The 13,960-nt window shown below is 40.0% G+C and overlaps 2 protein-coding genes across 3 annotated transcripts; both read right to left on the reverse strand.

Annotated features, from left to right (window-relative positions):
* Nucleotides 1–7,004: 7,004 nt before the first annotated feature.
* On the reverse strand, nt 7,005–9,423 carry LOC108511134 (aminopeptidase M1-like). 2 transcript variants are annotated; one of them, XM_039126692.1, is made up of 6 exons: nt 9,246–9,423; nt 9,105–9,148; nt 8,859–8,926; nt 8,700–8,777; nt 7,482–7,559; nt 7,005–7,374 (listed from the first exon to the last, which is right to left on the reverse strand). In XM_039126692.1, exons 3-6 carry the CDS (start codon nt 8,919–8,921, stop codon nt 7,177–7,179), a joined length of 417 nt encoding a protein of 138 aa, XP_038982620.1. In that variant the 5' UTR covers nt 8,922–8,926; nt 9,105–9,148; nt 9,246–9,423; the 3' UTR covers nt 7,005–7,176. The 2 variants fall into 2 exon arrangements, with proteins under 2 accessions (XP_038982620.1, XP_038982619.1); XM_039126691.1 differs by having other exon boundaries at nt 9,047–9,148.
* On the reverse strand, nt 9,364–13,730 carry LOC103699838 (aminopeptidase M1-D-like). The gene is made up of 3 exons (XM_039126977.1): nt 13,277–13,730; nt 13,055–13,204; nt 9,364–9,423 (listed from the first exon to the last, which is right to left on the reverse strand). Exons 1-3 carry the CDS (start codon nt 13,508–13,510, stop codon nt 9,364–9,366), a joined length of 444 nt encoding a protein of 147 aa, XP_038982905.1. The 5' UTR covers nt 13,511–13,730.
* Between the last annotated feature and the right edge of the window lie 230 nt (nt 13,731–13,960).

The raw sequence follows: 13,960 nt of genomic DNA on the forward strand, positions 1-13,960 counted from the left end.
GTAAGCTCGGATCAATGTTAGGTTTACAGAGTTTGAATCAAGGGGGTGTGTTGGAAGAATGATTCAAACTCAAGTTTTAGGTGTTCTAGATTTTTCGAACACCGAAATTGATTTCGTGTAATGGATTATAACGGTTAGAAATCAGTTTATGTTTTTGGTTCTGTTTATTTCTTACCGGTAAGATTGCACCCCAGCCGGAGAGAGGCGATGGCACGGTGATAAGAGGGTGAAAAGATGGCCAGCTCTCCGTCCCCGCATGCTTTTGGTCCTGGAAAACAGAGCGTAGCAGGTAGGTCGGCCCTCATCTCCGGCTGCTCCCTGCGCAGTTGGTGGCGGGCACAAGCGTACGACGTCTGAGCTGAAGCTGTCCGGAGGTTTGACCTCGTAGGATGCTGTGAAGGCGGTGCATGTCACCGAAAAGCATCTGACAGGGATCGGACCAACACTGTGGAAGGCTGTCAGCTGCCTTCATGGAGCAGCTCAGGGCCGAGCCATTGCCTCGGCGTTTCGCTTCCGTTGCATGCGATGCAGGGCTCCAATGATGCCACACTCCTATTTGATTGATTCTTTTAAAATTATTAATTGACTGTTATGTAATGATAATAAGCTACATTGGGAAAAAGGGCAAAAAATGGTCTCTGTTTTTTTTTTCATACAATACAGCCAATAAAATTTAAAAATAAAATTGACAGAAAGAAGAAGAAGCATCTATTTGAAGGTTTTATGATTTCTATTTGACTGCAGTAGCTTAGAATAACTATCGAGGCGTTCATTATTTATTCATAAAAAATAATAAAATAGATATAGATGATGGCTTCGTGCTTGTGGCAGCCTATTGTAACTTTCCATTGAAATGGTTATATTTGTGTCATATGGAAGTTTTGATCTTCTTACGTGCTCTCTTATAATTGCTTTGTAAATATAGAACTTATTCTAAGACCTATACTTGCTTCATTCCCCCCCCCCCCCCCCCCCCCCCAATGAAATGCTGCCCATAATGACTAATATTTATGCTGGCATGTTTAGTTGAAATTATTTAAGAGCAAAATAATATTATAATCTATATTTGTTAATATAATTAAAAATAATGGCCAATAAAAGAATGAAAATATTATTTCGATAAATTATTCATGTTGAATAATATTTTTTCCTAGTTGCTTAAAAGATTATATATCATCATATTTACCTGAATAGTGCAAATCTATGCTATATACAAAAGTGAAGGTTTTGAAAAATTAGAGCATATTTTATCTTGATTCCATCTCTCATTTTTAATATGAAGAATACCCTTTCTATTTATCTTAAAAAATATATTAATTATCCCATTAACCTTGTCGTGCTACTATACGAGCACTCTCTCTCTCTCAAACAAATATGACTCTATACGTTCCTCTAATTTGGCTTCTAGATAGGTTAGTCCAGCAAATGTACATTATACAAGCCTCATTGCTAGTATTATTATTAAACAATCATATTTATTATTTACTTATTTATTTATTATTGTTAAGATGAAAAGATTAAATGCTCCATACAAAAAAAGAAAAATAAAACAAAATAATAACCAACCCATCTCAAAGACAACTTCCAAAGCATCGGCTTGTACTATTATCGACTTTTCTATCCGATTCCAGACGATTCAAGTAACTCGAGATCCTTCGAAAGCTCAATTAATCGAAATAGTGGGTAACCCACCAAGCTTGACCGAATGAGGTCTGGATGATCTAAATCATCGAGGATCATCTTAGGATAAGAATCATCGAGGATCATCCTAGGATAAGGATCATCGATGATCTAAGATCACCTTGGTGATCCCATTTGGGTTACCAAAAGCCACCTTAATGAGCTAAGAGAGTCAAACGATGAGGATGGTTTATTTGATCTGATAAAAAAACTTATTAAGGAGATGAAAACATTGACAAAGCATTCTAGGCTTAATGCTGATATAGATTTTCTTGGAGAGAGCAGCCTATAGGGATAGAACTAGAGAGTAGTGATAGATCATAGATGATTCAACACTTAATGCATAGTACTTATTTTTTTCTAACTTGTTCACTTGTTCAACACTTGTGTATGTTCCTGTTGAGACGTTTCAAACTGTTGTTTCTAGGGTCAATTATATATTTTGGGTGCGGCACTTGCATGCAAATTTTAGAAGTGCTAAATTCGAGAGCGAATTTTGGAGATGAACTCATATGACTTTCAAGCTACCATGCAGGAGATTCAACAATTTGATGAGAAGGAATGATAGTGGCTCACACAACAACCACCTAAATTGTAGTCAAGGCACGTCTTCAGCCTAAGAAGCAAGTCCAACATGTTGCTGAATAATATATGCAACTCCTTCAATAAGTATATAATTGATGCTCGAGACAAATCTATAATCACCTTTTTCGAGACTATAATAAGATTGTTGATGCAACAATTCCTAGATAAGAGAGAAGGCTTGGATAAATTTGTAGGTTCTCTTTGCCTCAAGATATATAAGAAGCTGGAGAGAGCTAAGTTAGAGGCCATGGATTACCATTGTATATGGGGAGGAGGGCAGAAGTTTGAAGTTGAGCATCATAATGAGTGATATATCGTAGACTTGGAGGAGAGTGCTTGCAGATGTAGGACATGGGATTTATAAGGTATCCCATGCTGCCATGCTGTGGTAGCAATTATATTTATTAGAAAGGAGGTAGAACACTTTGTTAGTGCTTGGTATAGCAAAGATACATTTGCTATGGCTTATGAGCATATCATTCAACCAGTTCCTAGCAGACAGTCTTGGAGAAGGACAAAATACCCCACTATTTCTCCTCCTCGACTAAGAGCTCCTCTAGGAAGACCCAAAAAGACAAAAAGAGAAGAAAAGGATAAGCCAAAGGATTCTGCTAGAATCAAAAGAAAGAGCATCTCTTTGGGATGCAGCAATTGCCAATAATGGGGCCCTAACTCTAGGACTTGAAAAGGCTCTAGAAGGAGAAGATAAAGAAGAAGGATCAGGGCATAAGATCTAGTCAAGCTAATAGCTAAAGTTGCAACAAAGGGAAGAGAGGATAGGTATTATATGCTCATGTTTCATTACTCAGCCACTACATCTCATATGTACTTATGCTTTAGCATTTTTCAGGTTCAGAATACTAGAAGACCATCAAAGAAGAAAATTGCAAGCTCTTAACCTTTATCCTCACAGCCAACAGCCTCCTAGCCCGCCTCCTCCCTGTCAGTAGCCTCCTAGCTTACTTGTTTCTAGCCAGCAGCCTCCTAGATTGCCTCCTCATAGCTTGCAACCTCCTAGCCTGCCTCCTCACAAAATGTGGAAGCACATTCACAACCATGATGTTCTCCATATATTTTTAGTGATATTGAGATACTTTTGGTTATGAATGTTTTAGTGAACATTGAGATACTTTTGGTTCAGTACATTTTTGGTATGATACCTTTAGTGATCATTTTTGGTGTTTATTGCAATCCTGTTTGTGTTTATTGTGAAACAATGTGAAACATTGTGATAAATTGTGATACATTGTGATATGTGATACAATGCGATACATTATGGTATAATTTGTTTTGACTCTGTTTTTGGATATTGTGTGCCAATATAATGATTCTTTTCTTTTGATTATGTATTATGTAAATTTTGATTTTGATTTGATTATTTTTGTATTGTATTGTTTGTGAAATAGCAGGTATTAGTGGATGATGTGCTAAGGGTTATATCTTATAATTTTGTTCTAAATTGCTCCATACCAATAGGTAATGTAATAGGTATCCGAGTGTAATCATGATGATATGTACCTAAAGTCAGCATCTACTAAGATATTTGTTTGTAAAATAACAGGTATCAATGGATGATGTATTAAGTGTTTTAATTATATTTTGATTCTTCTCTACTAGCCATTTTTAAATCATAAAAGGTGTGTCTGCAATATAGTAAAAGTGGAGGGGGTGTAACTGGAATGTAAGTAAAGTAGATGGCGTGCCAATGGAATAATTAGAAAGGTATAGAGAGTGTAACTGGAACAACTTTAAAGTTCAAGTTGTATTTTTACTTAATATTTGTATGCATTTCAGCTTGAAATGTGCTAGCCATTTGGAAGATGCTTGGGATCGAAAATCTTTGGGATACTTCTAATGCAGAAATTGGTCTAGTGAAACCATTTATTTAAGACAAAAATATCATTCTCATTACATAAATAGCTTAGATATTACAACATAAGTTGAGATTGGCCCCAAAAGAAAACATCCAACATGCATGAGACAAACTCCAAAACATCCAGCGTAGGACAGTCTTGAAACCACAAGCATTCAGCCTAGGATCCTTAACATATTTAAAACTGAGACACCATAAAATACAAAGCTATAACAACCCAGGATGCTGGCATACAAAAAACTGGGCCTAGGTTCCGTTGTAAGAGCCTGTTAATAATAATCTTGTCCCCTATATTTGAAGGTGGATCGTGCCAACAGAAGTAACCATAGGCCTCATTTACCTGGAACACCAAGTCGGGGCTGGAGATTCAATCCAAAAATCAGAGAATAAATATGAAAACAGAAAAATGGCAACACACTTCAGACATCCTGCATCTAATGGAATGCTGGCCAAGGTTTCTGACGGTCCATGAGGTTCTCAAAGGCAGCCTTATTCGATAATGACAAAAGTCGGCCGGCCAGGAGGATAAGAAAATGGAAGAACTTGATTGAGATGCTTCCATGGTCTCCCTCTCCGCACTCCTCTTTCTCCTCCCTGTTTGATTTAAAGTTTCTTAGGCACGAGCTACGGTTATTGGAGAGGAATCACTTGGGTCATAAGATACCACATATGTTTCAAAGCATCTCGGCAGCAGAACTTACACCCCACTAACAATTGATGCCAAGAATAGTTCGGTCATTATATAATTTTGTGCGACCCTGTGATGGTTGCATGATACCATTCTATTAATAAAGATGAATGATAGAACTATTTTATAATATTTAAAAAATTAGTTGAATATTTTTTAAAATAGATAAAACGTAAATGAGAGTACTCTAAAATTGAGAACCAATATTTGAATGACTCTGCATGAACAGAGCAGCGGCCACAAGCGCGTACAGCCTTTGGACGCTTCTCTCTGCAATGATAAGGATGGGAAGCGGCATTTCAACCATGCCATGCATGCAGATAAATGATGATTTACGGGCAATCACCAAGGGCAATTACTGGTCAGCGGAGTGACAAGAAAGAAAGGGCGAAGACGTACATGCTGTCAACGAGCTAGCAGCAGGTGGTTTGAGGTCGTGGTACGTTCTGTATAGGCTGGTTCAGAAAATTGGCGTTCTTCGATAAATTTTTGGAATCCGACGAAAGAACAGGAATACACAGAAATTTTTATATAAAAGTTATCAGAACATTGGATTTCTAGTTCATAAAAAAGATACCGATTTCTAGATGAATCCAATTTTACTATACTCTTGCACTGTCAGCCACCCTGAAAGATCTGACTTTCTGTCCTTTTAACCCTTTAGAAACTTCTATGATGGCGTATAAAATCCGTTTTACCTTTTTCATAACACACACACTCTCTCTCTCTCTCAAGCATGCACTCATAACATCCATCCATTTATTTTGAATTGATTGCTAAAATCAGTGTTCCTTTAAATCCCGAGGACTCGTTTGATTTGATGTAGGAAAAGGGTTTAAATAGGTTGGGATGTTTTCTTCGAGCAAGAAATGGAGATAACTTCCCATTTAATATCCCTCCATTTTAACAAAACATCTTTGCTACTCTTTACTACTCTATCCAGATTAAGTGGGTTAGATAAAGTGAAAGCAGCCATCATTTTTTTGGAAAGGCTCTTTTAGATTCTTATATGTCTATACTATTAAAAAAAAAAAAGTACTGGGATATTTTGGATCTGTCAAAATGACAAATATCAAATATTATCTAGTTCACATAAAGAAAACCTTGTTATATACATTAGTGGTTTCAGAACAAATATGTACACAACTAATTTGCAGTCTCTATCCCTCATTCAAATCTCCCATATTATACTATTTAGCACCCTCAAATTCCTCCTCTCTCTATCCTAATCAATCTTTCTAACAAAGTTATCCCTCCTCTTCGTCTCCTTTAATCTTATAATTTCTAAACTATTTTTTATTCTATAAATTGATATATATGATCAGAACAAATTCTTAAAAAAGAATAAGATATATGATACCCAATTTCTCAATTATATATTTATATAAATTTATTTTTCTTTCATCTGCAATGCACGTGTGGTGCACATGTTTGCTCGAGCACTGGCTTTACCATGTCTTCGTAGTGCTCTCCGGTTCTACTGACCGACCTTCCTGCTTTCCACATGCCTGCATCTCCAACTATCCTTTCAGTTGCCCTTGGTGAAGATGGTGCGAAGGAGATCATTCTGGCCTCGATGCTAAGCAAGGCGTTGTCCTCCATGACTGGGTTTGGGCGAGCCTGGCGAATGTTAGGTTTAGCCTAGGATGGTGGGGGAGGGCACACCAGAAGTATAGTGCGTGCAAGCATGGAGAAGAAAGACTGGGAGTTTGAGCCCAGTTTGGGCTTCAGCCTGGCCGGGTGCGCGGAGTTGCGACTTAAGTTCTGGCCCAAGTTCGTGTTGGAACATTTAAATTTGCAGCCTAATATTTCATCACTCCACCAGTTGTTTGACTGCTGAGAAATGTTCCTGATGCCTCTTGCTCGCAGCTAGTTTGAGATGTTTTCATTTAGCTCACACCCACCTCACCTTGTCATCAACTTCATCTCTTATGCAAGTTCCCGAGTAGAACAGAGGTTTGGAACAAATTTTAGAGCTCGGGAGCTTAATCACCTTGCGTGGCTTCACTTTTCTCCAATACCTTTCTTACAGAACTTCTCTTGCTTTAAATGCCATAGAATTTTCCTCGTAACTCGTTTAGGTTGAAGATATCTCGTCTTTGCACAACGCCAACTGAAAACTTATGACTGTGCGGTTCATCCGATGGAAGTGCCATGAAGACATGTATGATGCATCTCTTCAAGCTAAGTTTCTTCATTTTTCCATAGCGGACTTAGACAACTAATCTTGGCACACGTGTACATAGCTCTGAACATGATCTGGCAGCATTAGATAGGAAAAACGAGTTTCCCTTTACATGCTTCAGAGCATACAATATGCGAACGTTCATGAGGTTTAGCCTTATATGGTTCATTCACCTGTGCCACTGGTCTTTTGAGCTAATTTCATAATTAATTCTTCAAGGTTTTGCTCGCTTTCTATATTCGATCTCCACTTTGCATTGATTCGAACTTGCTCTATGCTCTGCTTCATAGTCCCAGCAATCGAAGGCTTTGTGCGGCTTAGGAAAAATTCTTCAATTTCATGGGCTTTCTCATCAGCAAAGAACTACACACAGGAACAACGAATAATGAAACATCATTTTGAATTTCGAATTAAATTGCAGTAATCCAAAGTAGCTGAAAAATGTACATTAAATCAGTACTATTACCTACCTCAGTAACAATGTCACGGATGAAATGAGTTAGTAGAATGTGATGTCCCCATCTGTCTGATATATGCTCCCAATTCACCTTCATCCACAACCAAGAAACGGAAACCATTAAGAATAATGCTCAGCAATTAAAGAATGCATATGTCATAGGAAATAATACAAGTTTTCCTACTGCATGTTGGAAAATTTTTTAGACAGCACAAATATTGCAAAATTTGTTAACAAAGAATGAGATCTTTTGATAGCACATCTAACCATTTATTGATTCTATAAGCTTTCTTAAGAGAATCTCTCTCTAAAAGAAATGGAATGGCTAATTCCACTAAAAAGTGTTTTTTTCACGCGGCCAGCTTCCTTTTAAGTGAAAGTGCAGGGTAAAGTCAAGACTAGACTAATGTAGTGACGTAGGAGAGTTATAAGGGACGAGGGATAAGAAACCCGGAGGGTTTCTTTTCCCGAAGCCGAAGATTAGAAACCCCAGCGGATTCGGATTCGGATGGGGATACTGCTTCTCGAGTTGAAGCTGCTAATGCCCTATCTTTCTTCTCTACTGCTGATAGAGCATAGTCTTCAGTTAATCGAAGAACCGGGTCTATCATCTTTTTGGAAATACAGAATAAAGTGCATACGTTCTTAGGAGGAAAAGCCGCGCTTAGTAGTGGATGTTCCTTTTGCAATAGTTCTAGAAATTTTTATTTGGTTTTGGAATATCTAAAATTTACTCAAATTTAATAGAATTAAAGAACTGAACATGGGTACAATATTGAAAAAAAAAATAATTTCATTGATCATCATATAAACACTGATGCATTGAGCTTATCATAAGAATGATCAGTCATTGTTGAATCAGATATCAAAAAAATTTAAATAAATGTGATGATAGTGCAGTAATATATGGTAATATAGAGTTCTCAAGAGAACCACTTACTGATACTCCTTTCATGCATCAATGCAAATATAAATATGACAAATATCAATATAAAAGAGTAAGGGCTTGTTTCTTTCAAACAGGCATAAACAGGATGCATATGATTTGATGCATGAAAGCATACACCATATTTAAAAAGAGTTAAAGTGAAGGTTTGTCATAAAGATTTAGTTATAAGCAGAATGGTGAAGAATAAATACAACTTAACATAAAACAATTATCAGATCAAAAAAGGTGGTGTGACCACTAATGCATATATTATAATCTAAAAATTGGGGGGAAATTATTTACTTTCAGCCAACTCCATGCTGTTTCACTGCCCTCAGAACTTATTCCAGCAAGTGCATAAATTACATCTCGATCACGAACCTGAAATGAAGTTCATATCAAGTAAACTAAAACCTACAATAAGCAATAGGCATTAAGTTTTGACTGGCAGGTATGAAATACCTCAGAGGACAGCAGAAAATTCAGAGTTTTGAGAACAATATTAGGATCTGGACAAGATGCCATGGCACCTGTAGAAGAAAAGTGTAGGTGTTAAAGCCACACTTAACTAAGCAACCCATGATCCACATACCTTTTCTTAAAAGAAAGAATAAAAATAAGAGCACAAAGAACGAACTTAACAATCGCGCCTTCTCCTGTCCTATATCAGTCTCCCTGTAAACTTTTATAAGTGATTCAAGCCCATACCTATTTGTTGTTGTAACACTTTGCATTACTGCAGTATATGTTGCCTACAAGGTAATCATCATTACAGCATTTCAATTGCAAAAGCATTACAAGAAGAAACAAAAACCACCAACAAAAAAATAAAAAGGACATTTTGCAAACCTTTCTTATATCAGGAGGAAGAAGTGGAGTAGTCTTATCTTCTACGAAGATATCAAAACATCTAGATGCTTCGATGCATGTTATGTCATGACCTAATATAGCCAAGGCAGTCCAGATCTCACCATGCATCAATGTACTCAGGTGACTCTCTCCAGAACAATGATCCCAGCCCAATTTCCTGGACATAAGGTTCCAATTTGTACAAATGCAGTTAAAATTAAATATCCACTTTCATTTGATACCTAAGAATTACCACTAGGGAACTAACACATAAAACGGTGTATCTTCAACAGCCATATCAAACTTGTAATTACTTGGCAGTCATCAAAATAATTTATAGTCAAGAATACTTGGAACATAAGAGTTTTAACTTAATAACTGAAATTTGAGAAGCAAGTACTGCAGTCAGGCGATCAGTCATATGTACGTATGTACATAGATGTATGTATGCATGCACTCATGTATGCATATATGTAGGTATATGTATTTGTATAACAAACAAAGAGGCCATACATAAGGGTGGTGACATACCAACTTTGTTTGCAATACATACATTTACAACCTCACAAAAAAAGGGCGTTGCGATGCATGAGACTCGTGCCACAGTAGGGTTTGAGGAGGGTCGGACGCGCAACTTTACACCCACATACGGGAAGGCTGTTTTCATGTTTCGAACCCTTGACACCCAAGTCAAAATGAAGAAACCTATATTGCTGCAATCTCATAAAATAAATAAAGACTACATCATGGAAAACATACTATGCTATGTATGGTATATAATTAATAAAACTATTGCTCTCTCTCTCCCCCTCTCTCTCTCGCACACACACGCATTCTTCCTCAAATACAAAGTAGACCTCCAGCCATCAGAATGAAGAATCTACCATACAATAAACTACAGATCTGCCAACAGGAATGGTTGGAATAAGTTCTGCCATATTGACCCATACCAACTGTATGTACCGTACCGGTAAGGTACCACTAGGAATTGAGGTTTGGTTCGGGTATATGAATTGAACCAGTCCATATAGGTTTGAACCGAGTGGAGCCACCCATACCACTCAATATTGACCCATAACCACCTAGTTCCGGATGATACCATAGTTAGGAGTGAGAAAAAGTGTCAAAAGCTTGTCTCGGTATGGGGTACGTACCATACTATACCCGAACTGATAACGTACCGATATAGTTCTTGGTACCGGTTTTGGAACTTTGGGTTGGAAGCTAGAGAGGTAGTGGAGTGACTAGCATGTGCAGTAAAAGAGGTGAACTGGGTCTAGAATCCAAGAAAAGAGATAAAGTTATGATTGAGAGTGCCTAACAATGATAAATAGGCCTAGAGCATAAGGTGGTGTGCCTATTTAGATGAAGTTGAAATGAAGATGATGAATAGTGGAATGTGGATGACAAGGCAAGTTTGTAGGTAAGTTGAGATGTTGAAGGTTAGAACTTAGAAGACATCATATTTCATAGCCGTAAAAGTGAAATGCTAGTGAATACATGATGCCATAAATAACAATGCTCATGGCAGACAAAAACCTCTGAGACAGTAACCTTGATGATAAAGAATATAGATGGAAGAATCAGAATATAGAGCCACCAGAATGTGCTGGTTGACAAGCAAGGTATTCTGGCAGGCAAAGTCTAGAAACAAAATTCCTTGGTGTGTTGATTACTTATGTCAGTCATGTTCTTGTTTTTCTTATCATTTCATGTCTAGGATAGTGCCAATTTTCATCTTAGGGCTTGTTTGCAAAATCCAGCAGGATTGGGCTGAATTTTCTAGAGGAATCGAACCAATGTGCCTACCCAATCCATTTTATTCTGAAGGTCCATCATTGTTTTAGCCTAAATCCCGTCTATAGGCCTGTTGGGCTGCAGGATTGAAAAAAATGACTTATGAAGTTCTTTTTTTTCCTCCCACAGAATTTGGGCTGGAGAGGGATTGGATTGATAGGGGCCTTACCTAAACACATCCTATAGAAAATCTAGCCAAATCCTGCTGGATTTCCCAAACAGGCTCTTAAAGTGCAAAGAAAAGCAAGGCTAATAATTACACCTTGCAAACAATAGCAGGAATGGTACATGAATAGAAGCATGAAAAGGCTTATATAATTGGAAACAGATAATTTGTTGGTAATGCATGGGAAGCCACCAAAAAACTAGTATGGGATTAATCAACTGCGACTTTTACATAATTGTATTAATATTTAAACAGCTTTTCCAGTTGTTTTTCTTATATTTCAACCACGTCCTTAGGCTTTTTTCTCGGATGCTCGGACACGTTTCCAAAATAGAATCATTTCCAAACGCATCAAAACAATTTATACGCAAAAGTGTTCCCCAGAGGTTAACACTAGTGAGCCATCAAACAAAACTGTTGCTGGAAATTGGACCCGGGGGCAATCTTCGGTCGAGGGAGAGGGAGCTGCGGGTCACCACGGCGGGGCGGCGACCAGTCGGCGGGCGGCGTCCTTCGTCTGGGGTGGCCGGAGAGAGGGAGCTGGGGGTCCTCACGGCGGGGCAGCGATCCGTCAGCGGGCGGCGTCCTCCGTCTGGGTGCCTGCAGACAAACCGGTGGCCGGGTTTTCCGGCGCCGGCCCTCCGACGCTCAAGTCAGGGAGGGGGCAGATAGTGTAAGGAGGAGATGAACAGTGCTTGTAAGGCGCGGAATTTTCCAACCCCCTCCTGAGAAGCCAAGGCTCCCTTTCATAGGTGGGGGTCGGTTTACCTGTGATGTAACAGGGCAAGGCCATAGTACGGCTCGGCATGTGGCTCAGGTCGGCGCACGGTCAGGCGAATCGTAATTATGAAATGAAAGCAGACCCAGAACTCAAAAATGTCATGTCCAATCTGGTGACTGGAATGAACAACTTAAGCAAAAAGTTTGATGCTTTCACTGTTTCCACTAGTCCGAGTTCATATAAAGAGTTAAATCCCATCATGAAAGTGGATCGGCGGTGAGGGCGTCGTACGACCCGAACCAGTACGCTACCAGGCGAATCATTGCATTGGTGTCGGAGGTATGGCCGAGATCAGAGACTTATCATGATTGACCAGACTCTGCTGGGCTAACTTGCCGTGGAGAGCCGAGGATCCGTAGATGTCAGGAGCCATGCGCATTAATGGTGGAGTAAGCCGGAGATCCGCATTAATTGTGGAGTAAGCCGGAGATCCGCATTAATGGTGGAGTAAGCCGGAGATCCGCATTAATTGTAGAGTGAACCGGAGGGTTACAGCGGCCATGCGCAATAAATGCTGAAGCAGTGGCAGGGTATGGTCCTCAGTTGGACCTCAGAGGAGTACGGCCGTAGTAGGTGGCTGACAAGGGTAGACCTTGAGCATCAGGACTTTCCTAGGTCGGAGGTCTCGAGGTCGGATGTCTTGAGGTCGGACGTTCCGACTTCGGCTGTTCAGGGTCGGCGATTGTGCGGCTTCTTGGGGGCATTTGTGTCACTTGGGGGGAAAAATCTTATTCCCCCAACAAAAACAATATCAGATTCTTATGCCTTGAGAGCAGGTTCATCCCAGCATGGAAAGCATCTTCAAGCATCAACAGCCTCAAACTGTGTTACCGCCATGTTCCTCTTGATCCCATCAACTACAAACGTGCTGAGAGCGAAGACTCAAAAAATATTAGAATAATCTTTTGACACCGTTTACAGGCACAAAATAAGACTTCATAAATCGCTCTTACACCATCGTCAAAGCAATGAATCTTGTTCTTCAAGAAACAAAAAACAATTCATCAAGATTGAAGGCCGTTGTTGCGGAACACCGAAAGTCGAAACAGGGAGAGAGAAGAGTACCTTCGATATATAGAAGCCCCGCATGTAGTCATTGAGAACGCCGGAGAACCTAATTCCAAGAACTCCCCTCCCAAGAGGGAGGTTCTCATCGAAGACGAGCACCAGAATCTCATCCTCCTCCTCGAGGACGACCTGCTTGGGCCGTAGCTCCTGAAGGAGAAGGCGGCAGGCGATGAGAACCCACCCAAATCCAACGGTCGATACATTAAACTTGGAGCTTACCCTAGGGTGAGGATCGGCGGTCCGGAAGGAGACGGAACCGGAGTCGATTTCGAGGTCGAGGGCGTTGAGGACGAAGCACCGGGTGGCCTCAACGACGTCGAGGTGGACGTCGACGGCGCCGGAGAAGACGCAGGCGGCGAGGTCGGGCTTGAGGGCCAGGTCGTAGCGTCTCGGGACGGCGGACTTGGGGAGGCGGGTCTTGCCCTTGAAGGGGAGGACCGCCGGCGATGCCATGACGCTGGATTTGGGAGTAGCGAAGTGTGGAGCGGGCGAGCGGAGGAATGATTGGGAGAGAGATTTGTGATGGCCGGCTGCCCGTCATCTGGCGAGGAGGAAAAGTCTCCGGTGACGATTTAATATTTGTTTTTTCAGAAGAAAATGTTTGGATGGACCGGAGGAGCGAAAGGGAGGTTCGGAACTCGCCGGCCAGCTGGCGTCGGGTACGGTAAGTCTGCCCATGTCACGATGATGATTGGGGGGTTATTTGGTAGATCGGCTTCTTATCCTAATCTCTAATCTCACACGAGCACAACTAGCTAAATCACTAGAAAGTAAACCGCATAGAAATGGAGAAACAGAAGCATACCCAGATCAGATAAACTTTTCTGAATAGTAAGTAGTAAAACAAGTGATCCAATCAGCAGCTCTATTCGTCTCACAAAGCAAGTGCATGACCTAAAAGGT

This window comes from Phoenix dactylifera, chromosome 5 (genome assembly GCF_009389715.1).
Source record: "Phoenix dactylifera cultivar Barhee BC4 chromosome 5, palm_55x_up_171113_PBpolish2nd_filt_p, whole genome shotgun sequence".
In the NCBI taxonomy this organism is placed as follows: Eukaryota; Viridiplantae; Streptophyta; class Magnoliopsida; order Arecales; family Arecaceae; genus Phoenix; species Phoenix dactylifera.

What these genes read in the sequence shown, in the direction of transcription:
- LOC108511134 (XM_039126692.1), bottom strand. Translation starts at nt 8,921, where the DNA reads ATGGCATCTTGTCCAGATCCTAATATTGTTCTCAAAACTCTGAATTTT. An exon ending in ATTTTCTGCTGTCCTCTGAG is followed by an intron (nt 8,778 to 8,858) that starts GTATTTCATACC and finishes ACTTCATTTCAG; the next exon opens with GTTCGTGATCGAGATGTAAT. An exon ending in CAGCATGGAGTTGGCTGAAA is followed by an intron (nt 7,560 to 8,699) that starts GTAAATAATTTC and finishes TTGTGGATGAAG; the next exon opens with GTGAATTGGGAGCATATATC.
- LOC103699838 (XM_039126977.1), bottom strand. Translation starts at nt 13,510, where the DNA reads ATGGCATCGCCGGCGGTCCTCCCCTTCAAGGGCAAGACCCGCCTCCCC. An exon ending in CCGCCGATCCTCACCCTAGG is followed by an intron (nt 13,205 to 13,276) that starts GTAAGCTCCAAG and finishes CTTCTCCTTCAG; the next exon opens with GAGCTACGGCCCAAGCAGGT. An exon ending in GGGGCTTCTATATATCGAAG is followed by an intron (nt 9,424 to 13,054) that starts GTACTCTTCTCT and finishes CCTTATGTCCAG; the next exon opens with GAAATTGGGCTGGGATCATT.